A 26,276-nucleotide genomic window follows, 5' to 3' on the forward strand; every position below is an offset into this window, starting at 1 on the left:
CACTGATTCGTTTTTATTAACAGTAACTCTTGCCTCTTTTATTTTTTTTTTAGCTTGTTCCACAAGAAACATACTTTATGTTTTCCTAATAAATATCATTTTTGAGAAATAGTTGAACCCCTGTCTGTCTGAGGAGTGCTAAAAGAATGCCACAGGCCAAGCTGAGCCATGGGAGGGAGGGGAGGTGCTATTGTGTTCAGCCCCAAAGCATGACTCTCAGATTTATATCACCTCAGTGAATAAAGGGGCAGTCTTGTACCCTGCGGGTTGCAGTGAGGAGGATAGTTGTGATTTTAAGTGAAAAGAAATGAGATGGGGTTTTTTTACTGCTCTCACCTTAATCTGCCTCCTTTCTCTCTCCTAATTTCTCCCCTTCTGTCTCCTCTGCTCTGCTTCTTCACCTCTTTCCCTCCGCCTTGTTTCGTTTCTTTCTCTCAGTAAGTCTTTTGGCCTCTCTGCAGTGAGCGGTACTCCCAGGGTTTAGGGCCTCAGGAGGAGGGGGAGGGCAGGGCCATGTTTAGCCTCTGGCAGGACAGACAAAGATGGCCGACACTGTGCGGGGCTCGGCTCTCTACAGGCAGCGTGGAATGCCTCTAATCAATTCAGCGTTGTGGTTCTTATGTTCTCCCTCTGTCATTTTCTGTGACAGGCTTAGCAAAGCCCAGACAATGCGAGTAGTAGTTCGCGCGGCGAGTCTGAGCTGTCTATCATCTCCCTTCATTTTCTCCCAGTGTTATCTACTCATTTTTCCACCCCGCATGTTTATGGAATTGTGATAATTGAAAGCTGCGCTCCACTCCCACTACGTGCTCCATATGTTGCACTCTCAGAGTCTCTCTCCGTCTCCCTCCCTCTTTTTGCCTGAGAGGGCTTAACGCCGCTGTGAGCTTCATAACAGCAATCTGCTCTGGAGAGTGGCGGCTACTTTCTAGCAACGAGGATACTGATGATAGTGGAAGCAACATTTGGTCTCTGCTTTGGTTGGTTTGAAACAATGCAGGCTAATGAATGAGACATACAACCTGCGCTTTTGTTTGTCTTCTTTTTCTTCTTTGCATCTTCTCCGTCTGCCTGTGCCTTTTTGTTTGCATCAGGCTCTGCATTTTGTGGGTTCTACAGACAGAAAATGAGATGTTCGGGTAGCACACCGGCAGCATTTACAGTCTGCCTTTAAAGTATTAATTATGTATAAGCACCGGATAACTACTCGTTCCGCTGTGGCAGGCAGCCCTGTTAGTCTAGAAGGCAACTGTGTCTGTACATTGGATAGACAAGAGGTATGGAAGGGTGGGCTGACTGCTTGGAGGGAGGGGGAGTGGCATGACATCATTGCACACATTTCTACACACACAGTACGCCTTACTGCTGGGGGGGGGGGGCTGTGTCTTACTCCATCAGTGTTGGATCACAAGCAGTGTGTGTGTGTTGCTTGTGCGATGTTGCGTGCATATAATCATCCAGAGCAGTAAATGCAGCTGATTTGACTGCATGCCAGCTGCTGTTTAACACGTCCAGGCTCACTTACTCACTCATTCCTCCTCCCTGCTAGAGGTTTGAGAAAGGAAAAGAAATGAAAAAACAAAAAGTGGTGGAGTGAAAAGGTTTACAGTGGAAGAATGGCGTGGGGGGGGTATGGAATATGGAAGGAGTGGAGAGAATGAGAAAACCAGAGGTGGTCTCGAGGTTTAAGGGGAGGTGATGATTTGCTTGGCTGCGTGTGCTCTCAGTCTCCTCCCCTGTGACATAACAGAACAATGTACTCCAAAGGCTTTAAGTATCTTTACCCTGACCTCATGTTTCTTGCTACGCACACACATATATACACAAGAGCCTGGAAAGGGTGGATGTTAAACTGTCTGCCTTGGATTACTGAAGTATCTTCCCCACCTTTTTATTTTCTCCCCTTGTGGTTTTTCTCCTGTACTCCATTGGTGGTGTCGGTGCAGGTGTCTCGGTCTGTTAGTTCAGTGCAGTGCAGCAGAGCCCCTAATAAAGATGGCTGGGGCCAACAGGATTGTGTCGCAGTCCAGCACCCACCCTGGCAGTCTCTCTAATGTTCTTTCAAACCACTGTGACGGTCAGTTGGGTTTATGTGCAGTCACAATAAATATTTTATAACATGAAATGAAAACAGTATTTTGCCCTTTTCATCCCTCACCTCAGCACTAGTGTCAGTCTCTACCATTTTCTCCCCACACCTTCCCCCCCTGCTGTTTTTTTCCCTTCCCTCTGTGTGTTTTCATTGACTCACCCTGTGGAAAGGCTCTGTTCTCACCTCAGTGCTGCCACTTGCTGGCCAGCTGAAGGATTAAAAGAGATTTGCTGACTTGCATTTTATCAAAGAGCCAGTGGGTGGCAGCACATAAAGGCATAGAAAACTTGATACTGTACATGTGCATCAAAAAGCTTTATAAAGCCCTAGTAGTGTGTTAAATACATAATGGCTCATTAGAGTATTATCATTAAGTGAAGTGAAATCAAGGCAAAGGATTGATTTGCACAAGGCATAGGTTGAACACTCATCCATTCCCCGCATGGTTCCTCTCACTCCATACTTCCTCCAGCGACGGCCATCCCACTGTTTACTTTATTAAGGCTCTAAATGCCCCACAATCCGTTTTTAATTGACTTGGTCTCTCTGCGTGCGTCTTGGCATCAGCCTGTGTGAGCCATAAACGGTGCATCTGCACGGCTTCGTTCTTTGCCAAAAGGCCAATTTGTGACGTCGTAATCAAACAGAACGATGTCTGTTTATCTTAGCGTGGGATCTTTTTAGTCTCCTGCTCACTCACTTTGTGTCTCTCTGTGTTGCAGAGTAAACGGGACCATCTGCTGATGAATGTGAAATGGTACTACCGCCAGTCAGAGGTGCCTGACTCCGTCTACCAGCACCTGGTGCAGGATCGCAACAATGAGAACGGTGAGGCCGCCGATTGATCATTTAAACACACCTGCACATGTGCACATGTACAGAACGTGCACGCAAGAGAGTAAATCCATTTAATTTTCTGTGCTGTTCCTCCTCTACAAACACACACACCTGGCTGTGCTCTCCGCGCTGTGTCCCTGGCAGCCGAGCCAATACCGTGGCTCTGTGCTGGTTCCCTGGGTAACACTGCTTCAGGCCAGACAGCAGCACAGTGGAGTGTTAATAACCCGCAGTGTCATGTGGCCCTTCAGTGTACACGCTCTCAACCCAGTCAGTGCCAGTGGACTCATCACACTCTCAGCACATTCACATCTACAGGAACACGAGCCTGCCAGTGATCTGCAGCCACTGAATATCAAATCCTGAGAGAAATTTAACATTGTTGGAGTAATGGGTGTCCTCGCAGCACTCTAGTGCTTATTTTTTAGATTTTTATTAGTATTTTTTAAAAACATATTTTAATTAATGAAGCCATCAGTCATACATGCAAATCTTTGAACGGCCTGCAACAGGTAAATGAGTAATTGTTTAGTTATATCACTAAACCAATATCGTATCATCCTTTTGGATTCAGAGTCAAAACCAAAGCCAGTTCAAAACAAGTCGCCTCAAGGAGCTTTATACTATAAGGTAAAGACCCTGCAGTATTAGAACACCCAAACATCAGATGACCTCGCCCTGTGAGTACGCACTAGGTGATGATTGGAAGAAAAAAGCTCCCTTTGAATAGGAAGAAACTTCCAGCAGAACCAGGCTCAGAGAGTCTCCTCTGCTGCAACCGGTTACGGGGTGATGGGAAAAGGAAAAAGGAGGGCATAGAGAGAAAGGATAAAAAAAACAAGCCAAAGGAGAGAGAAGGTGAAATTCAGACGGCTTGAAAGTGCTTATCAATACATTTATCAACACAAACTCTTACTGTATGCTCAACTGTTTATCCAAACTTTAAGCAAATTCAACTGGTAAACAAAATAATGAGCTCACGAGTTCAGTTGTCAGCCTTACTGTTTTGAAATGTAATAATTTATAACAGCTTAGTCCTTAGTTGTTCATCTAGAGCAGGGGTGTCGAACTCCAGGCCTCGAGGGCCGGTGTCCTGCAGGTTTTAGATCTCACCCTGGGTCAACACACCTGAATCAAGTGATCAGTTCATTACCAGGCCTCAGGAGAACTTCAAGACATGTTGAGGAGGTAGTTTAGACATTTAAATCAGCTGTGTTGGTTCAAGGACACATCTAAAACCTGCAGGACACCGGCCCTCGAGGCCTGGAGTTCGACACCTGTGATCTAGAGTGTTTAGCTAGCAACTTAATACATTTGTCTGTTACTATTAGCTAAACATAAGCTACTTATCCATAATGTAAAGTAAATCAGCTATTAGCCATAGTTTTAGCTCCGTATTTCGTCCACGGTTCCACACTATTACTATTCTAATCATTCCCACATTTCTTTGGGGCTTTTTATTTTTTATTGGTTTATTATTTTTACTTAACTTTTTTTTCAGTTGAAACATGTTCAAACCCACTCAGTAGTTTAGGTGTAATTAAAGAAACTAGCTGACCTATTCTCCATGTACCCCATGGCTACATATATCTGTGTTCTCTGTGTTCTTTGACTGTCAGAATTGAAAATGTCAACTACTCTACTTGGTTTTATTGCAGCAAGAACTCTGTGTCCTATAAACATGGTTGAAGTTAAATTAGTTTTGTAGTTAAGTGTTACTCGGTGTTTTGAACACTTTGTCGTTGCACACAAGTTTAATTTTAGCCTTTTAAATGTGCGTGTTCCCGGAAATGTTTCTCAGCCTGATTATAAACTGCAATTTTCTCTTCAAACTGAGATAAAATAACACACCTCACCTGTTGACACATCCTGTTCACAGTTGGCAGTTCTTGTTAGCCGGAGTGCCCCCAGTGGCTCGGTTTTCTTTGCTTCACAGTACAATCATCTCTACCTTTACACGCTGTAAAAACAGCCTCCTAACCAAACAAAAAATCCAGATAGGATCAGGGTTGCAGCTAAGTACGGTGTTGTGCCATTTTCTTTTTCTACGATAATACAAGGATTGTGCCACACAGTGCTATACTATCAGCAGTCTGTCCTGGCAGCAGGGACTTGGACTATTAGAATTGATGTCACAAGGCCGGAGCTCACTGGCCACAGCTCAGGTCATTTGTCAAAGACAAGTCCCAACTTCCTCTTGTTGCCAGTGATGCATCGTAACTACCATAGGGGTCATTTCACTCGAGAACTGAACATTATGCTCTCTTCTGAAGGGATAGCATATTACTGGCTTTATTGAATTGAACTATTTATTGAATTATGGCGCAATATTCCACAGAGGTGCTTGTTACTGTGGGTAAACACAGAATTGTGCTGATACTTTTGTGGTTTACAGAGCTACTTTATCTCAAATCATTATTTTTGTCACAGATTATGTATATGATGTAGACTGACCACAGGCACTATTCCCTCCTGCAGACTCTGGCCGGGAGCTGGTCATCACAGATCCAGTGGTCAGGAGTCGAGAACTCTTTATCTCGGACTACGTGGACACTTATCATGCTGCTGCTCTCAGGTAAACAAACCCACACACGAGCAAACAAAACTGCACATAAAGACTGGAAGCTTTCTAAACAGTGCTACAGAAAAATGGAATACTTTCAGCACAGGCTTCACAGGTTTTTTCTACACCGAGATTTCTGCTTCTAGAGCTCTGGTAACATCTAGGCTATTACAGTATTTGAATTTATAACAGTGTAACTGGAACAGCTTTTATTTGTGGATTTTGGTGCCTTTGTATACAAATTACAGAACTGTCATTCAACTTTCGTGGCACTTTCTGCTATGATTTTGTGTTTCTGTCAGCAAGATAAAGATAATCTTATGCCTTTTAATCAGAAATTTGAAAAAAGAAGAAGCAAATATTATACTTTTGCTGACTAATTCAATGGTAAAGCAAATCAGTTCCCTTTTCTTTTAATTGAAACACTGCTATCATAAAACATATGGCGGGTCTGAACCAGACTCAGGATATAATATAGTGTATTTTATTTATCCCTTTGCCTTCTGAGCCGTAAACCTCCATTATCCCCATATTTCTGCCACCTCTCCATGAATAATTATGTTGCTCTGATACCAAATTGCTTTATAGCACTACACACTGAGCTATTTCATTTTTACAATCCTAAAGTGATCATATAGCATGCTTTACTGGTTTTAGCAGGTGCTGCTAAAATAGAGCAGATGTGTAAAGATGCAAAGCCATAACTGAGGCACATACCTTTATGCTGTTGAACATTAAAACACTGATTAAAACAGCTCTGCATCAATACACACCTGCACAAGCTGCTAGAGAGCAGCCTATAGCGCCTCCTCTGTATATATTTAATGTCTTTGGAAATGCTCGCCGACTTAATAATTTTCTTTGTCTAGAAACAAATACGCTTTGTTCGGTCTTTGTCCCTGCCTCTTCCTCCCTCCTGGCTGACCACCCCTCCCCTCCTTTTCCCTCCTCTTCCCCTTTCCTTTAATCAAAACCATCTGCAAGCGGTAAAGCCATGTCTTCCAGAAACCACAGATTTTAGGGAAAATTAGCTGCAACTTCTCCTACACAGAGCTCCCTTTGATTTGTCTTTTTCTCTGGGCTTTAGATAAACGGGAGGGAATTCCAGTGGGATGCTGTAATGCCGCAGCTCTGAGCTCTCCAAAGACGGCTCTCCTTAGCACCCTTTAATCTTTTCAGGGGGAGGAAGATACTATTTCTCTGCAACGCAGCCCAGCTACATATGGCTGTGATGTCTGTTATTTTGATAGAGCCAGACACCAGGGTGCTGGAAACAGGAAATGGCATCAAGATGTGGTCAGAGCCGTGGCCTCCACGGCTCACTGGGGGGTAAACGTGTTAGGAGGGGAGACAGGCAGGTTGAATTCCTTTTCCAGATCTCTGCGTCTGCAGCAGATGAGGCAACGCTGACATGTTCAGCTGGTGTTTACGGCTTAAATAGCCAGAGCCTGATATTTCACCGCAAAAGTCAGCAGGTGCTGACAAGCAGCAGATACCTGCTGTCGCACTTGTCCCCTCCTATAGGCGAACATACCAGAAGCCTCTAATTAGGGCTACTTGTGCTCATGCTGGGGTGTCACTTTGTCATGTTGGTTGTTTTTGTCTAATAAAGCCTGTCTGCTCTCTTGCAGGGGGAAATGCAACATTTCCCATTTCTCTGACATTTTCGCTGCCCGGGAGTTCAAAGCCCGCATGGACTCCTTTTTCTATATCCTTGGATATAACCCAGAGACCAGGTGAGCTTACCGGCACTGATGGTGCACCCGTCTTAATTCTCCCCCAAGCTCTGAAATTCAGTCAGCCCTGCACAACACTGACACCACGTTTATTAAATCAGGACAACATCGAGCCATCAGAAGTTCAGGTTGACATCCTCAGCATTTTTTTTAACAAACAAAAACTAAAATCTAAAAATATTCATTTTCACATCAGAAAAAGAAAAGCAGCAGGTCTCCGGCCTGTTAGGTCTGCAGTGATTAAGATGACTACACAATTATCAATGTAGGTGACAGCTAATTTTATGCTAACCGATGCCTGTATGAGGCAGCTCATTGTTATGTTGAGACAAAAATAGCCATTCATTATAAAGACACTTTGATGCAGCTAATATCGGATGAGGCATGTTGCTGGGGTTTGCATTAGTGTTAAATAACTTGCTAAATAATACATTCTTAGCAAGCTTACGCATGCAGGAGCTATACAGAGAAGCTATTTTTACCCCACATGAGACCTGAGGTCTCTACTTTCTTTCTTTTTTCTTTTTTTTTTAAAAAAACGTGTAATGTCTAATGATGACGAAAAAGAATGATCCCGATGTGATCCAATTATGGGGAATGAGCCAGGGAAACCCCCCATGGTTTGTAATTTTATTGGGAATGTATCGATATTTTTCATGTTGCATGTCAGGTTTTAAACATTGATCTTTTGCGTTAAAATTATGATTAGAATCAAGATCCTGCACGTTAAGCGTCTGATTAAGGTTTCACTGAAAACATTTTGATATGCCACTACAGGAAAGGTACGGGTGTTAAATAAGAAAAATAATGTTGATTGAGTTTCCAGATCTTGATCCTTGTGCATCCTGGAAAACTAGAAAACACTCTTTAAAAAAAAAGAAGAAGACAAAATTCACAATATTTATGTAGCTAATTAAAATAAAACATATTTTCATTACACGCAGTTTTGTATGCTCAGATAATAATGCCCTAATTTTATGTTAAGCACATCAACATATGACAAAGCGGAGCCTCTTCTGCTGTTTTTCTTCTGTGCATTAGATTATGTTTTGGAGTTTTCCAATGACGGTTGTCTTGTTCAACCACATAAACACTCCTCACTTCTTCATTCTTTCAATCACCTTCTGGCAGTGCTTATCCACAGGCCTGCTGATATCCAGGTGTGTTTCTCCTTCTGTGCAGAAATGTGGGTTTGCAGAGCCCCTAAGACAAGAGGCAAAACAAATCAACAGATTACACATTATGATTGTGCTATATACTAGGGGTGCAACAATACTCGTATCGATATTGAACCGTTCGATACAGTGCTTTCGGTTCGGTACGCATATGTATGAACAATACAAAATTTTTTATTTATTTTATCAACTTTCCTTCTGACGATGCTGTCTGTGTTGAGCGCTCAGTGGATCTGCGTTCCACTACTCCGCCTAGGCTGCACTGCTAGCAAGACAGAAGCTAAGCTAGTTGCAACATGGCAACTGCCTCAACGCTACCCGAAATTGAACCTCCCCCACCCTCATTCAGATGTGGCCTTTGGAACTATCTTGGTTTTCATGTGACGTATGACCCTGAAGGTAAGCGCGTCATGGACAAAAGTAAAACAGTATGTCGGATGTGCCACGCAATGCTCAATTGGTGGGAACTAGTGCGTTAGCGCAGTTAGCTTGTTAACGTGTTGACGCCGTCCAGTCCCACGCACGGGGCGATCCGCGGTAACTCGTTAACGGAGATTTGCCGCGTTATGGCGTTAATGTCATTTTAACGAGATTAATGCTACAAACTTTACCTGAGTCATTTAGACAGACGTTAGCACATGATTCTCCTTATGGGGACCTGATATGTTTAATATGCTGCTGAGAATATAGCCCAGAAGAAGCGTATAGTATAGCTTTTATTTTGGAAAGAGCCATTTCTCTGTAATAAACTCTTTTCCAAAGATGAGTGATTTCTCGATCAGATAGATTTATTTTATTTTTTAATTATTTTGTTGTTTCAGCAACATTACATTTAAAAACTGTACTTTTGAGTTAAAATATATATTTATAATTTTAATAAATGACAAATTGAAAGACATAAAAAAAAATTTGTATCGAAAAAAATATAGAACCGTGACACCAAAGTATCGAACCGAACCGTGAATTTTGTGTATGTTGCACCCCTACTATATACATGTCCACAGATTGGTACCAGGATATCCCCACATGTATTTATGGAGGCCTTGTCTGAATCATAAATATCAAGTCAAAATGTTCTGCTTGCATGACCCCAGTCATATTCAAAATGTTATAATAAGAATATTATCAAAATATTTGTCAAACCGTCTTTCCATACGTTTTCTTAACCGCACATCAGGTTTGCAAGGAGGCTGTCGTAGAACATGAGGGAGGGGGGACACTGCATGCAGTTTTACTAAGTGTCATAACTGAACACAGCAATGCTTGGAAAGTCGATGCTACATCCTAACGCTAGAGGTGTATAAAATGAAACACCTGGCCACCCAGTCTGCCTTTACAAACACTGTTGAAAGAATGGGTCGTTCTGTAGAGCTGAATGAATTTGAGCATGATGCTCTGACATGATGTCACCACCGAAAGGAGTCAGTATGTGAAATTTCTTCTCTTGGAGATCTTCCACACGTAGCTATAAGCGCTATTATTGCAACGTGTTTCGGAACCAAGAGGAGCTCGGCCGCAAAGTTAGAGTGGAGACCTGAAGCTCATGGTGCGTAAACGTCTCCAACACTCTGCTGACTCAGTAACTACAGAGCTTTAAATCTGAACTGGCATTAACATCAGCACAAAAACTGTGCACCAGGAGCTTCATGGGATCGATTTCTAGCACAGCGCTGTGTTTCAGTAGTGCTATGCAATACGGCAAAGTTTTAGTAAATATAGAGCTAGTATTGCTATTACCAATTCCAATATTGATGGGTATTGTTTAGGTTTTATCCAATATCGCTGCCAAACTGGTACTTTTGAAACGATGCCGGTGCTTAAACGGTGCTCGAACGGTGCTCGGACCGGTGCTTAAAGAATGGAGATCACAAACTTTGTCCAAAAACCTCTTATGTTTTCATTTTTAGCAGTCTCTTTTTTTCCTGCAAAATGATAACCAAGTTAGCCTTTTCTGTTGATACAACATACCTCCTTTGGCTGGAACCAGTGCTTAAACAATGGAAAACACAAACTTTGTCCTAAAACCTCTCATGTTTAGCTGGGTTTTTTTTGTAAAAAGATAACAATGTTAGCCTTTTCTGCAGCTATAGGGCATATATGGTATCACTCTATCAAATAAGAAAACAGCTGCATGTAACTACGACGGTGTTTGCTAGTTCACCTTACATGCATTAATTTAATAACGTGGTTAGCCTACTCAACGTAAATTACACACGAACAACATTAAGCTACTCACCCAGAGAAGAACGGCTGCTGCTGCTACACTGGCAGGGCTAGGGGCCAGGACTCTCCTCTTCGGGTTCTTGGGGGGATGTTGCTAACTCCGGGTCCGATAACAGGCACCACACCCGCAGTAGATGTGCCCGGTGTGAGGTCTTGCAGCAAGCTATCAAATACGGTGCATTTTTCGGCTTTTAAAAAAACGCAATGCGTCGCCAGGTGTTTCATCAGATTCAAGGTGTTACCTCCTTTGCACAGTATCACCTTAAAGCACTTGTTGCAGGCTGCTGAGTTTGCATCTTTTGCTGTGAAGTACAGCCAGACTTTGACCGCTTCGCCTTGGGCATTTTTAATCTGTAGCTCTGCTCTAAAAGAACGTATGTACCTGGACCCGCCCACTATCCTTGCAAAGGTAAAGTTATTGGCTAAAATCGAAAGTGTATGACATCTCAAGAAAAAAAACAGCACCGAAATGTGCTTTCGGTCTGGTTACTACCGTTTATGTTAGAACCAGTGCCATCATGGCACCGGATACCGGTGTATCCCTGTATAGGGGTAGGAGTATGTCATGATTTGAGATGAATCATCATTAATCTGCACATTTTAATGACCACTAAATCACTGCGATTTCACTGTGTACGAAACACACCTTTTGCTCTTCCTGCATTTTGACATTATTTATTTATTTATTGGAGACCTGTAATGTAAACGTGTCCATCTCTAAAACACTTTGGATCCAGTTCTGTTGTTTAAATGTTCTATAAGCTGTAAATAAAACAGACATGACAGTCAAATCAAAAGCGTTCCAACGTTTTTCATAGTTTTTCCAAAAAACAAAACAAAAAAACCCCCCAAACAATTATTATGAAGCACAATTCAGTGTTCTACATACTGAACTTGGAGGATAGAAACAAAGTATCGATCCTATCGGGCTAATATCAATCAGATACTAATACCAGCGTTGGTATCGACCCGCCCGCCACTATTTTTCTGTTACACTTGAATATTTCAACTTTTTTAATATGTTGGATCTCTTGATCTTCACTTTAACTGATGCATTTTTACGCTGATGCCCTTCAGTATAAATATAACATTTCTTTGGACACGATGAGCTTTTTCATTCATTCAAGTGCACGAGTACAAAACGAGAGAACCCCCCTTGTGTTATTATCACTGGTTGTGCGGGGAATGCCTCACGTGTTGCAGTGACAGCTGTCCTTGTTGTTGGCACTGATGGTTGCCAGCTGGGAACCCCCCTCCATCGGGGCCCCCTGTTCCACTCTCGGTCTTCCGCTCCCTTCCTCCCTCCTCGTTTGGTATTCCGAGCTCGGCGTCTGCAGCATTGCAATTTCACTCTTGTTTATTATGGTGCAGACATACGAGGAGAGATGAATTCCGTATCCCGCATGCGGCTGTGTCTGCCTGCCTCTTAGTGCGTGCGTGCGTGTGTGAGGTCGCAGCACATGCTCAGTAGTGTGTGTAGAGGAGCGAGCCGAGCTTGCGACGCTGTACGTGCTGGCTGAGGTCACAGCACAAGCTCAGTGAATACCTCTCCGGGAGCGAATGCGTGGTTCTCCATTTTGAGCACCTAGGAATAGGTGTGAGAGGGGAATTAATTTCAACCAGCGTTACACACACAGTGTCAGCACCCCCACCTTAGGGCTCGATGTCAGAAATGGACGATTTGTTCAGTCCCCGGAGGTAGGTTTGCGATCACATTGTCGCGCTTTCCCTGTGCCATTTATCGGTTGCGAGTGCGCGAGTGTTAGGCTCGTCTTATTTTCATGGAGTCGCATTCCAGCTGTCTGACAGGACTGTGTGATGTGTGTGAGAGCCGTCCGCGCCGCTGTCATTGTGTTAACCGGCTGTGTTTGTGTGTCGGTGGCGGGGGAGAAAAAAACCGAGTGTCGGTAGCCCGAACGCTTCTGGACGCGCAGGCTGTCACCGCAGCCTCGCATGCCGTTACGCGTCTGGAGTCGCTCCGCACCTTTTTGTGCATGCGCTTCATTCAAGCTTCCGATAAACGCACATTGTCGGGGTGTTCATCCGCAAGTGTGGGGCTGGTGAACGTGCTGCCGGTGTGGTTATATGGTGTGCGTTAAGACCAGCAGAGGCTTCCCTGGCTCCATTTTGCATCTCCTGTTTACAACCGGGATGATGACATGGCGTATGAAGCAATGCCGGGGAGGGGGTGCAGGCAAAGCTCAGACGGCTGTGCTGCCAGCTGCGATTTACACAAGCCTACCGATCACGATACCAACAACACCAACTTGAGTCTGCTGCTTCTTCTTCTGTTTTTTTTTCTGCTGCGCTACAATTATGTCAGTGTGCCACAGTCTAGCTCAGCGATTGGCTGGAATTGATGGCGGAGGGGGCGGGGCTATCCTTGATTGCACACAAAGTTGCCCAGACTGTCACGTTGTTGTTTTGGGTTTTGATAAGTAAGCCTGTAATTACTTGACAAGATTGTGTGCTAATGCTGAGTTAGAGCAGAACTTGTTGTAACAAGTGGCCATGTTTTCATAGTGTTTACTGTGCTAGGCAACAGGCTTTGAGCTGCTTAATGGGGGTGGGGGGTCATTATTAGTGGGGGCAGTGTTTTATGAATACTCAGCACAGCTGCCCAGATAGTGCTTCATCCATCCATGCCTTCCTTTGTTTGCTATGAATAATTGTATTAAGCTGATGACCAGGATTTCTCAATAAGTATAAAAATCAGCTGCTGGATGCATGATTAAGGAATGCTTGATATATATGCATATATTTTTTTATCACAGGCATCAGTGCTTGTGTTGCAGGCTTGCTTTTGTTTAAGAGTACCTGCAGTCTTTATGGAAACTCCTCCGAGCCTCCTGCTGCGATCTGTATTCTGCCTCCTCTCTCAGGACCTGCGCAGCATTAAAGCACGGCTGTCTTCAGACACACTGTTCTCATTCTGGAGCACAGGTCCTCATTTGTCATCCTTACTGCCTCCTGCCAAATGTGCCGTGGACCTGGCCCGACTGCACATTGTCAGAAACGCGTTTTGTGAGAACTTTTTTCGCTGTGTGCAGGAACACACTCTGTAAATCAAATAATTTTTCTTCCTCTTCTTTTTTTTTTTTCTCCCTTTGTCATGCAGGCGTTTAGATGTGCAGATGTGGATGGTATATCTGTTCTGCTCTAATAAATCAAAAGGAATGGTTATTGTTTGTTCATTGTTCGCCACTCACAACTGTTTGGGAAGTTTCAGGCATATGATGGTGTCTGAAACCCGGCTTTAAGTGGGATTATGAAATTGTTATGAAACCTTTATAGTCTTATCTGGAGTGCTGATGACGCAGAGAACCACCGTATTTCATCTTTATCAGCACTATTCATCACTGTAGCTGCCAGTTTCTGAGTGCTTTATATTTAGTTTGTCTTATTCGCTGAGAGCGTTGGTAATAAAACCAAGTGAAGTATTTCGACATGTTTCGGAGCGGCGGGTGGTGTTTTGGCAGCTGAGGTTCGTGTTTTTGGAGTGTGCTGGTGTGGAGGTTTTTGGCAGATCATAACATCTATGGATGGATGTGGATTAAACCTTTAATCGGACTCTCCTGTCTGAAGGGATCTTTTTAAGAAGGTTTGCGTGGTTTGAGGACTGTAAAGAGGACGGGAGGATTGCGGCCTCTCGAGTTTCCTCCAGTGATGGAGTGCGAGCTTCTCTCAGTGCAAATCACGCTGACAGATTCTGGGCTGCTCTGCGCTCGCTTGTATGAAAATCGGCGCTGTTGCCTAGGCGACCGAGGGGAAAAGGCTTTTCAAAAGGAACATCTTGTCATTTTCTTTAATCCACTGCAGCTGGAGATTCGGTACACTATTATTAAATTGCAGTTGCTATGGCTACCAACATTTGCACCAGCAGCCGTTTTCACCCTGCATATCCAGAGCCAGTTTCCCCTCCACCTCCACTCCCCCCTTCTCCTTTTTGGGGATTCTGTTTTATTGCTGCATCCACGTTATCATGCCTGCAAATGTGCACTGCTCGGCTCGCTGTGCAGGAGCAGGCGAGCAGGAACCAAATCTGTAAACACTTTGTACTTTTTCCCCGTAAAGACTTCCACATTTGAAAATAAATGAATAAATACAGACCATCCCCACTCTGTTGGATCTAGTCTTGGTCATGAGTGGTTAGATTTTTATTATCGTCAGTTTGTGATTTTTGCCGTTTGAGCAGTTGTTTAGTTAATTAAACAGGATTTGCAGAGCTGACAGATTTCTCACAGCCGGCTTTTGAAATGGTGACGTGTAAATATTTTGTTTCAATCTGCTCTCTTTGTTTCTTCTCAGGCGACTAAACAGCACACAGGGGGAAATCCGAGTGGGACCCAGTCACCAAGTAAGTCATTGCTCAGCACACACATTAATGTTCGAACCGCAGGGCTTCACCTGAATAAGAGACTAATAATTGCATTATTCGATCTCTGGGTGGGAATTATGTGTTTAGTTTTGAGATACTAGGGTTTTTTTTGTTCATCTGTTTATTTTATGTGAACATACACACACTCTCAGATTGAGCGCCTGATATCCGGCTCAGTCGTTGCAGCGATTATCATATTTCTGTTCACCGACTTTGTGGCTAGATTCAGAAAAGTCTCGTGTTCAGTACTGCGTCACAGACGTAAGTAGTGGTTTCCAGCAAAAACTCAGAGTTACAGTTTTTGCAATAAATACAGCACAGGCAGCAAATGTAACCAAGCTTTGAGAATTTACTGTTTAATTACTTCAGGAGATCCGGATTTTAGAGAGCACTAGTGTAACAGTCTGTGCCCTTGTTTTGCAGAATCATTGTGATTTATGCATGTGTATTATTTGACAGATTAAAGCTGTATTTTACTGTGTAGTCATTAATGACCGGCCTGCACTTAGTAGGACTCACAGCACCAGTTATTGTTAATTTTACAAATTTTCTTGAAGCAAACATCACGCGGTTATAAATCTTTACATGTTGCCTGGGAACATTGGAATGAAATTACTGATTGGATTAAGTTTGCATGATTGTTCACAGTAATGTTTGCGCCTGCTGGTTTTAGTTGTGCTGAAACTCTACAAAGTTGTGTGTGTGTGTTACCCTCCCCTTAATGTCAGGTATCTTTACATAATCCCGTCTTAAACTAACACCTTCAGAGTATTTATAATTCGGTGTCATATATACTGTGTATTAAACTATTGTGACAGTAGCTTCCTGCCGTCCCACCACTCAGGAACACACAGTGAAAAGTTGATGACAGGCGGCTGAAAGAGGATATTTTCTTCAAGCCTGTGTGCTATTTGTAGTGTGACACCATCTGTCTCTCTCCTCCTCCGTGGACCTAATTAGGCCAAGCTCCCGGAGCTGCAGCCTTTCCCCTCCCCTGGTGGCCAGGCCGTAACCGAGAATGAGGAGCTGGTCTGGATGCCAGGGGTCAATGACTGTGACCTTCTCATGTACCTCAGAGCTGCAAGGTGAGCCCAGAGACACACAGGGCCTCAGACTTGGCAGTTATGCAAGGTCTAAAGCTGTTGGAGGTTTTTCACACACACACAAAAAAGGGGGAAAAAGTGATTTTTAAATTGACCTCTGACCTACAAATATGAATAAAATACTCTTTGTCAGTGAAAGTAAATGTCATGATCATGTCTCTCTGTCCAGGATCAATTCCAGGATGGGAATTGCTGAAGTCTCAACATTGGTATTTTATTGCTTTTTATTAGTGTTGCCCTCTGATCACATTCGGTATCTTGGGATGCAATCGGTCATCAGAGCTCGATGGGATGTTGTTCCAGTTCCAGTGATGTGTGTTGACAGGTTTCTGTGTCAGAGGCCACAGTGTAATTAATCACCATGCCAGACAGCATTGCACAACTTCCACTGAAGTTTATGTTACCTCAATTACACTCGGGTCCATAATATTTTGGCCAGTGAGGTAATGATCATAATTGCTGCCGTGAACACAGGTGTTGTCATAAAAATCAGTACATATCAGAACAAACTTTGATAACAACACCAGTGTTTACCTTTTTGCGTGATTCAAGAATTTCAACAACAATATTTTGTTAATGATTTATAAACTATGACGTGCGAGTAAAATTTTCCAAAGCTGTTCATGTTTTCTACAAATGAGGTGCAGCGCGCCCACGAGCACGCCGCAGGTGCCAGCAGTAACTTTTGTGAGTTACGATCTATTTACGGTTTCTGTTTTAACATTTTTTAAATGTCAGTGATACTTTTTACTTGGATAAATGAAGGGAACTATATAGAAAAGTCATTTTGCCACAAACTGCAGCTTCGCCTTACTGTTCTTTCTGGCTCAATGTGACTTTTTTTATTATTCATGAGAGATGTGTTTGACAAATTACACTCCAACAAGTCATTTATTTAGTTTAAATTCCCACAATCATTTGTTGGCAAATACCAGAAATCAGTTTCTCGCAGGCGATTGCTTTTTGGCACGATACCGGCAGCGTGCCACCCACAGCAGGTTACACAAATGAAGAGGTGCACGACAAGCTGAAACTACAGCAAAATGCATCTCACTTCAGCAGCACTGATTTATTCAGTAGATCTACTGTTTAACACTCCTTTTTTCTTTTTTTTGAATATCTTTATTATTTCCTAACAAATGAGGCAGACATAATATCTGAATTCGATTCAAAGTGTTGAAATTATGTTTTGTAGCCTTTCACTATCATTTTAAATGTGAAGCCCAGTGAGATAGAAGTCCTGAAAGACCACAGAAAACAACTAAACTGCATGATGATTAAATTATTTCCATGGTTACAAAAAACAACTTTGTAAGATGTAACCGAGTCAAGAGCTCAAGTAGGTTGGCTTATCGTCAGTCTACAGTCTAGAGACGTCTTCGTTAATGCACATAGAGTTTTGAATAAGGTGCAAACCACCGGTTACACTCAAGAACAGGGAGATCACATCAGACAAGCTGTTTTATTTAATACTGGGTTAGTTTGTCCAGTTAAATTTTATACATGGCCCCCTATTATGAATATGCGACTTTATGAAAATGGTCATAATTCTTGAAGGGTTAATGAAATACTTGAATTAAAGCTGAAAGTCTGCACTTGAATCACATGTTTGTTTGACTCTAAAACGTAATCATATAATTGCAGATATGCACATAAATGGACTGCGCGATCATGTTTGTTCAGTCAGGTGACCTCTGTGTTTCAATATTGAGGTAGTGTGCAGGCTGTTTATTCAACATTATGTGGGTAGCCACGTTTGAATGGCAGGAACTGTTTCCAGGTGTCCTCTGCTTATGTTTGTGTGGGAATGATTAGCTAGATTTGTGGCTTTTCCTTTAAAAACGTTACATCATCTGTGTCACGTCCACAGGAGCATGGCTGCCTTCGCAGGGATGTGTGATGGAGGCTCAACAGAAGATGGGTGTCTAGCAGCGTCTCGAGATGACACTACATTAAACGCACTTAACACTGTAAGTAGCCTTGCAGCAAGTCTTAATACTGCGAGCCGAGCGTGCATCACAGAAAATGAACAGAGTTAACGATGAATCGCAGAGATTTGTACGGTGCGTTCAGCTGTGATTTCACTGTGCAGTGATTTGCAGTGATAAGTCCTTTTCAGCAAACCCATCCTCAGGAGCCGGCAGTGCATTAGGCATAACGCGAGGTTTGTCCGTCGGATTGATAATGAATACTGGAGGAATTGAGAGCAAGAAAGAGATTATAATCACCATAAACAGGGCATCTATATTCCAAATCTATAAACTGGAAAATTAACATAGCGGGCAGGTCACTGTCTCTTGACCTTACTCTCCATTTGCAATTCCAATGAGTGATGCTTGTTTATTCTCAGAGGAAGAGCTCCAGCGCTGTCTGCTTCGCCCAGCCGAATGTGACACAAAGCTTAAAAGAAGCACGGCAATTGATTTTGTCACTGTTATTGTTGTTATATCTAGGCTGGGGTCTTGGGTCTTTAGTGTGTGACATCCCTCTCATTTATAGTAACAGCTTCAGTCACACCTGGATGTAAAATCTTTTTGCGTTGCTTTCTGAGCTCATTAAAAGGTGCGGATACTACTCAGGTGCCCTTAGTGAGACTGGTTGTTTTTTTTTAAAAGCTATGTTTGTTTGCTTTCTCATTTATTTGTTGTTGTTGTTTTTTCTTCCCCTCTAGCTTCACGAGAGCAGCTACGACGCCGGCAAGGCTCTGCAGCGTCTGGTGAAAAAGCCGGTACCCAAACTGATAGAGAAGTGCTGGTCTGAGGATGAAGTGGTAAGAGAGCCATTCTTTTATGTTGTCACGCATTAGCAAACGCGTGCTGATCTAAAAATAACACGGGCTGCATAAATATTAGTTGGTTTCCACAGCGAGCTGCTGTTTTTGTCATTTCATTTCACTCTGTGCGCCTCTTGTTCGTCTGCCGTTTGACTTTAGAGGGAGCTGTTGAGACTCTTGGCCTGGCCTCACAAAACATCAGTAAAAACACTTGTCAGTTTCCAGCTCCTCCAAGGCTCAAGAGCAGCTGCATCCTGTTTATCACCCACAGAATAAATCTTTAGCATAGAAGCCTGGAAAAGGGGGAGAAGAGGGGAAAAAAGGGGGGCTGGTAACGTTTGCCTCCATTTCAATTTCGATGTGAATTTCAGCACAGCTGTTGAAGGGCTGGGATCAGAAAATGGCAGCCCTTCTCCCTGATCAAACACTGCATCATGAGTGGGAAGGAGGGGAATGAAAGCGCCAAATTAGACCGTGTCAGAACGACTGAGCGCTCCGGCTTTGGCCTTGATGCGTTATGACACACTGCGCTGCATGTTTGTATACTCGGGCTCTTTTAAAGATAACACTGCTGAAGGATCTGACTGTAGATCTTAGAAACAAACACCCGCCTCTCTCGCTGAATGGCTGCTGTTAGTCGTTCCTCCTCCTCAATGAATCAGCCTTTCCTCTCGGTGATATTGTTTTCGTAATCCTGACGCTTGGCAGACTTTGATTCCAGCTCGTATCCAGTGGAAATGAATGGGCGTCGTTTGTCTTGTAATCAAACACGACGGACGCGTTTAAATTAAACCCTCGGCCCACGGCAGGGCCGCGGTGGATCACAACAAATTAAGTGAACCCTCCTTTTTTGTGGACTACTTATGAGTTTGCCTTTTATTTGTGCGTTCGTATTTACACTTGCCGATGGCAGGCACAGCTGTGCAAAGGTAATCAGAGCGAGGGACGGGGCGCGGTGATGGGAGGCTTTATTGCCACACTCGACCACAGCGGGGTCGACCACAGACCACTTGTCAAAGAAACGCTGTCTCGGCAGCAGGAGACTCAGACACTAAACCAAGCTCACAGCAAATCATTTGGGCAATTTGAATAGACCGAATATTCCATTACAGTCACATCCATTATTATGTACATATATGTGTGTCTGATTGTGTTATTTTGCTGTTCCACTGGGAGATGATGTGCTGAAACCGTCACCCCGCTGCTCTCTGTGTTCTGCTCCATTCACTCATTCATTTATACGGATTCATCTCACCGTGCTGACGGCGTTATGTAACAAGAGCCGAGGAGCTGTTGGGGAGTCCGGTACGCAGCGTCTGCCATGTTCTGTCCCGAAAGCGTTTTGTGTCTGCGGGTGGAGGCAGTCAGCAGGATTTCACCTGCAACACAGCGTCTGCCGCCCGGGGGGGAAGCAGCATCTTGACTCTTGGCCAAGGACACGGCTTCCACTGATCTGATCACCACTTGTGCCTTTTCAGCCCTGCAGCCTTGAGGGACAGGTGTAAATGCAGCTCCAACCTTGACGTACTCGCAGAAACCAGCCCTGCTGCTCTTCATTTATTCATCATCACCCCCGTCGCTCTTCTGCCTCCTCCACCTCCTCCCTCTTGTATCTCGTCGCCTCCAGGACTGGCTTCATTATCCCTGCCTGTTCTTTTCTCACCCCAGCCATTCTCTTAGAGATGTGAATAAAAGTGACAGCAGGGACCGCTGAAATGACAGAATCAGCCTGTCTGCGGGGTCACTTGCCACCTTCCCTTCCTCCCTCTTTGACTCACATCTCCTGTCCTCCGTGTGATTACGGCTGCAGCAGCATATACTCCTGGACCTCGTCTCAACCTTCTAAACTTTGAGTGAAATGCGAATAATCTCCCCCCCCCACACGCGCACACACACATTCAAACGACAGGACCGCTGCCACAGTCATATGTTTGGCGTTTCATTACAGCTCTGGACGAAGTGACAACATCTCAAAGCAGAGTGTCGTTTGATTTTTATTGTCCTCTCGCAGGAACAGAACATTATTTCACTCCAGAAAGATTTGTGACAGTCAATCCCCGAACAATCCTTCACCGTGACATTATTAGTGCAACTGTCAGACACCGGAAATCCATCACCTTGACGCCAGCGCCAACCAAAACCCTTTGACGTGTGACTAAGGCGATGACTGCAGATTACGCCCAAGAAAAATCTCGCGTGTTTATAAAATAAAATATGAAACTGTAAATAATTTATCAGAAACATCTACTATGCGGTCTGAGCTCGTTGTAGCTGTTTCTCAGTGGGTGGTTGGGGGGCGCGTGTGGTTGATTTAACCACAATTGCAAGATTTGCAATCTTCTTTATACACAAATAAATTTTGGACTGAGCTTTGAAGTTGACTCGTACCTCAGTGTTTTCAGGCTTTACTGGAGACTTCCTGCAGCTTCAATTAGTTGTTACTAATTTAGTAATAATAATTAATCGTAAAAATAAAATATGTTCTGATTATTATCATTTTATTTGATCGAAAGAGGTAACATTGAGCTGATTTTAGTTAAAGTTATTCATTTAGATCCACTGTGTGTCTGTAGAATTCAAAGGAAATCCAGTTGTTTTATCAGTAAATTGATTCCTCTGCACCTTCTGGCCCTTCAGACTTTGCTGAAGGTCATCATAATGAAATGTGGCTTCACCCGAGGCTGCTGTCATTCCTTCTAGTAAATAAGCGGTGCTAATAATGCGCCGGCCAACAGGAGGTGCCCTATAAACAATCAGAAGCAGCAGCCGTGCCGTGTGTGTCGCCACGTCACAGATAGCGAGGCTGATCTACGACTGCTGCAGGGCGGGAGGTCTATTCCTCAGCCAGCTGCACTCTGTTGCGGCTTATCTCCGGCTGTTTCTTGGGCTGATGGATGACTGGAGCAGGGCCTCCGACAGCAACGAGGTGGGGAGGGGGGGAACGAGGGAGAAGAGCAGAGTAGCGGCCCCCCAGTGGTAGAATACAAACCTGCAGAGCCGAGCTGACACCCAGCAGACGGATAAAATGCAACACACCTCCCTGTTTCCCGTGCCGCAGGCTATGTTTAATGTCAACAGCAAAATTTATTCCCTTTATTGTGCCAGCAGTGTGTTTCTTTTATTTAGGAGACGGTTGTTGTTTGATAACTAAGTAGCAGGCAGGATGGGTGTGTGCTGGAATTTCCTGCCACCTTTTGTGTCACTGCAAGCAAAAAGAAAGCAGTGGATGTTGCTTTGCTTTGCAGAGGATCAGGATACTCTCACATTTGTTGTTTTAAAAAAATAAATAAATTGAGGGCGGGGTGACTTTTAGGTCTTTTACAGAAAAGTTAAGGCTTATAAAATATACTTTATGGTTGTAATTGCGGGACAACAGTGCAAATTTTAGCATATCTACATAGATTGTGCTTTCTGTGAGGTGTCTGTACAAAGAGGATGTGGGTAGTCTCTTGTCTGTCAGTGCGGTTCCCCCTATTCAAGACTGTTGTGATTTCCTTTCTGCTCACCAGGCCCGAAGTAACGGGCTGATGTTTCATAACAGACACGTGTGTGTGTGTGTGTGTGTGTGTGTGTGTGTGTGTGTGTGTGTGTGTTTTTCTTTGCTTTTTGTTTTTGGCTAGCTGACTGATTGCCCTCAGCCCTCTGGGTTTATTCGCATCAGGCTCGGAAAGGTCAGCTTTTAACAACAAGTCAAGTATAATGACTCCATATTGAGTGGAAGTAGCTTTGTTTGCTGCTGTGCTGGTCTTGCGTCAGTGTTTTTATGGAATGACATTTAGCGGGAATTATGTCCTGTGTGTGTGTGTGTGTGTGTGTGTGTGTGTGTGTGTGTGTGTGTGTGTGTGTGTGTGTGAGTCTGAGCCTGTCTTTGTGATATTATCTTTGCGCCCATGTTTGCATTTATCTTAACCAGTTTTACTGCTTCGAACAATCACCTCTCAAGCAGGAAGTGCCTGCACGCAACAAAGGGCTATTTAATGCCTTTTTTCCTTTCTTTTCTCCTCCTTATTTTTCTTATTTTACGTCTCCTCTCTGGGCTTACAATAGTGCACTGTTGGACTCGGGGCGGAAACTCGGGGCGGGTAAAAAGCGCCAGCGCTCTGGAACACGCTCAGAGAGAGACGCCTGTTGTTTCTGCACAGCGGATGGCTATTTGGTAGCGCTTCCACCACCCAGCTGCCCCCCTCTCCCCTTCTTGCTCACTCACTCACTCCCTCTCTCTCTCTCCCCCCCTTGCTCAGCTTGCTCTGCCTCTCCGAGCCCCTCCTCTGCCGCTGTGTTGCCTAGCAACCAAGGGCTGGAGCAATCGGAGCAGGGGCAGAGCGATTCGGGGAGCAGATTGGCAGATGATTTATTAGCTGGGCTGGAGAGCAGTGAGCCCAGGCAGCTGAAATGGAGCCTTAAACTGGAGCCGACATGTAGAGAAGGGAGGAGGGAGCCAGCGAGAGAAAGAAAACGAGAGGGAGGGAGAGCACGCATGCAGCTCCTCTGTGGAGATGAACGGGCGCACTGAGTAAATAGTACAGTTGGGGGGGAAACATAATTAAGGTGACATAATTAGGACAGATGCAGGCTGCACGGGCAGGTCTAATTGATTTTTGACGTAGAAGCTCTGCAGGCTCAGGTAAAGCTGAGACATGGAAATTTATCCTCAGCACCACCTCACCCCTCATCCACCTTATCATCTGGTCTACCTCAGGTTCAGGTTTATTAAATATTTGTGAATCCTCGGGTAGTTTTCCTCTTGTTTTTCCCCCGCAAACATTTGTGAAGCTAATACTTCAGCTGGTTATTTACTCGGTTTTGTCAGCGCCTGTCAAACAAACCCTGAAATAGGCCTTCCACCGGTGCTCTGTTGCTCTCTAGACTGCTTTTGAGTGACAGTGTAAATAGTAATCTCCCCCTTAACCCCCTTGAGTGGTCGGAAATTTTTTTTTTTTTTTCCCGTTGCATGTGGTGCTGGTGTTAGAGACGGCTCCATCTACTGGCTAATCAGCCGCTACACCTTCAAGCTGATGAATGCAAATTAGCTGCTGTCTCATGACACTTACAGGACAGGCCGTTTTGTTAAGCTGTCAGCTGAGCGCGACTAGCTTTTTGATCAGGCCCTCTTGTGTTTGCTTGTTTAGTCTGGTTTAATTTCGACCTGTGCCTTCTTTCTTTATGTTTTTGTCTGCACAATAACAAAGCAGAGCTGGAAAATTTGAGAATATCAAGTTTGCTTGTGTTAAGGACGTAAGTATAGTAATTCACAAAGCTCTCTCTCGCCTGTAATTTTCCCTGAAAGACAGTTGTGCTTCGCAGCAGGCTGCGTTACTTCTGTAAATTTGGCTTTTGTTCCCCCACCAAAATGAGGTATGTAAACAATCTGTGGTTGCATAACATACTGTACATGGCATGGAAAATGAACTCCGGACAACACAGGAGAGGCTCCATATCTGGTTTTCCCTCCCACTTGTGTCCTTTCCACCGTGTCCAAGACCTTTCTCCACACAAATTGTGTCAGCCTGGCTCCCCTCTCAGGCGGGCAGCTAGTTTTGCCTCTGTGCAGGCTCACTCCATGCTGTAGTTTCCTCACAAGGAAATAGAAACCTGTGTAGTTTCAGTCGCAAGCATTGGCTTAGGTTTCTGTGTGTGTGTGTGTGTGTGTGTAGTGTGTGTGTGTGTGTGTGTGTGAGTGAGAGGGGTGGGTAGAGAAGTAAAGCTTGCCCATTCAGTGCTAGAGGCTGAAATGAAAGCTGTGCCTAACACTAACATGAAGCACAGGACTCCACTTCGGGTTTTCCATCCTGCTGCAAACCAGAGGCTCTCTTGCAGAAAGATCACATGTAAAGCCTTCCCCTTTGTAGTGGAAGAGCAGAGAGTGACAAGCTATTTCTTTCTTGTTAAAAAAAAAAAACATAAGAAGAACGACGTCCTGTCGGAGACATAGTGGATTTACCCCCCTTTAATTTTCCCTTTACCTGTGGGTGGACGTAGAGATTTGTGCTGTGCTCCCCGAGGACTTTTCTCTGCTTTTCTTTTTTTTTTTGCTGGAGTTACTTGGTGGAAACGGTTGGCTGAGATCACTGTGGAACGGGGCTCGCCTCTGGAGCAAGAAAGTAAACCCTTTGGTTGTCTGCTTCGCTGGTTATGAATGTTTTTCAGCCGTCGCTTTTTATGGCTCGCAGTCTGTGGCTCTTAAAGGAGAAGAAATATATGTAGGTTGCTCTGATTTTTGGGGGCTTTCCGACATTGTTTTTTCTTTTTGTTTTTTTGTGCTCACATTGAGGTAAGGGCTCTCGTTGACGTTCAGTTTATTTTTAATGTCAGATTAAATCCAGTGTCACAAAGTAGCCTTCTCTGTCATCGTGTAGTTCACCTCACTTAGAAAGAATTCTTTTTTTTGGACATTTAAATTTTTCTGGGGTTTGTTAGATTGCCAAAATATAACGGCAGAATTAGAAACGGAGTGCCACGCACAGAGAGGCATCTTCAAGTTTAGCTTTTGACTTTGAACTTTCACTTGGGAGATTAACAACACGTTTGGCACGTCTGCTGTTGTGTTTGTTTTCACATTAGATCGTGTTTGTCTAACTGTATGTTCTGCGCTCGTGAAACGACGAGCTTAATCTCAGCGTCTCTCCCTGCCTTGCCTGTCATTTCCTCTCTGGTTTTGCCCTGACATGGCTGTGTTTGCTCCGGAGTTTAAACGGCTGTAGAGGTTTATAAAAAACACAGCAAACCTCAGACGACCGCAGACTAGCGAAATGAAAACAATGTTCTTTGTCGTGGTGTTAAGCAGAAAACTTTATTCTGTGGTACTTTAGCTGACTTAACATATACTCACTGCTCTTTTTTTTCTTTCCCTCTCCCCCCCTCTTTCTCTCGTTCTCTCTCTCTTCCTCTGTGCAAAAAAATTGCAGAAGCGCTTCATTAAAGGGTTGAGACAGTTCGGCAAAAACTTCTTCAGGATCCGGAAAGAGCTGCTGCCCAACAAAGAGACGGTAAGCTCGTTTATTTCTCTCTGTGCCACTGATACAAAAACAGAGAAACTGAAGCATTTGCAGTTTCCTTGTAAGTTACAGAAAGCAAGTTTTAGTTTAATGCTGTGAGGCCTTATTGTTAAGAAGCGCTGCTTGCCAACAACTCTAGCGTAGTATTATCACATCAGGCTCAGGGGAAAATAATAATATTAATATTAAAAATACTTGTTTGCACCTGAGTGTAAACCTGAGCTTAAATGTACTTCCCAGGCAAGTTACACACTCAACATTAATTAGCACCCTCTGTTAGCAAGTAGTAAACAAGTAGTGCAGATGTGATTTGAACCACTGTGTTTACAGCATATGTCAGCTCTGTGGAGAAGCCTGCTTTATCTCATGTTTGTGCTACAGTGCTTTATTATTAGCACTTG

General features: G+C 43.9%; 1 protein-coding gene across 7 annotated transcripts in view; it reads left to right on the top strand.

The window, feature by feature from the left end:
* Nucleotides 1-26,276, top strand: part of rerea (arginine-glutamic acid dipeptide (RE) repeats a) — a 133,528-nt gene that overhangs the window by 90,502 nt on the left and 16,750 nt on the right. For 5 of the 7 annotated variants that reach the window (XM_085260635.1, XM_085260630.1, XM_085260634.1 and 2 more), the window contains 8 exons: nt 2,815-2,920; nt 5,408-5,504; nt 7,124-7,228; nt 14,935-14,983; nt 15,965-16,089; nt 17,978-18,077; nt 18,779-18,877; nt 25,786-25,866. In XM_085260635.1, the coding sequence (XP_085116761.1) occupies nt 2,815-2,920; nt 5,408-5,504; nt 7,124-7,228; nt 14,935-14,983; nt 15,965-16,089; nt 17,978-18,077; nt 18,779-18,877; nt 25,786-25,866 (762 nt within the window). Of the gene's footprint in view, nt 1-2,814; nt 2,921-5,407; nt 5,505-7,123; nt 7,229-12,061; nt 12,325-14,934; nt 14,984-15,964; nt 16,090-17,977; nt 18,078-18,778; nt 18,878-25,785; nt 25,867-26,276 lie in introns of those variants that run through there. The other 2 variants (XM_085260637.1, XM_085260636.1) reach the window with 2 other exon arrangements.

The sequence above is a fragment of the Mchenga conophoros genome, linkage group LG20, assembly GCF_057382185.1.
Source record: "Mchenga conophoros isolate Kocher_MC1m ecotype Shallow Benthic linkage group LG20, M_conophoros_male_GT1.1, whole genome shotgun sequence".
In the NCBI taxonomy this organism is placed as follows: Eukaryota; Metazoa; Chordata; class Actinopteri; order Cichliformes; family Cichlidae; genus Mchenga; species Mchenga conophoros.